General features: G+C 32.3%; 1 protein-coding gene across 1 annotated transcript in view; it reads right to left on the bottom strand.

Annotated features, from left to right (window-relative positions):
• The window catches only part of LOC119594910, a 3,336-nt gene that overhangs the window by 1,984 nt on the left and 1,129 nt on the right, over positions 1 to 223 (bottom strand). Inside the window, exon 2 of the mRNA XM_037943983.1 lies at positions 90 to 137. Coding sequence (XP_037799911.1) covers positions 90 to 129 — 40 coding nt within the window. The 5' untranslated portion in view covers positions 130 to 137. The remainder of the gene's footprint in view (positions 1 to 89; positions 138 to 223) is intronic.

Raw genomic sequence — 223 nt, 5'->3', positions numbered from 1 at the left:
CTTTTTTATCTTTTAACTATATATTTTCAAATGTCTGTAGCAGTGAAGTTTAACAAAAGAATAAAACCGTAAATCCCAAATATCATTACCTTTTTCAGCGTGTACATCGATGACCTTGGCGACTCCCATCACAGTAACTACAAGGGTGAAATACCAATGATATAGCCTTATCATATCAGCTGATCAGTCATAACAATAATAGTGTTAAGAATTGGAAATGATA

The sequence above is a fragment of the Penaeus monodon genome, chromosome 34 (genome assembly GCF_015228065.2).
Source record: "Penaeus monodon isolate SGIC_2016 chromosome 34, NSTDA_Pmon_1, whole genome shotgun sequence".
Lineage (NCBI taxonomy): Eukaryota > Metazoa > Arthropoda > Malacostraca > Decapoda > Penaeidae > Penaeus > Penaeus monodon.
This window is presented reverse-complemented; position numbering and strand designations above follow the sequence as displayed.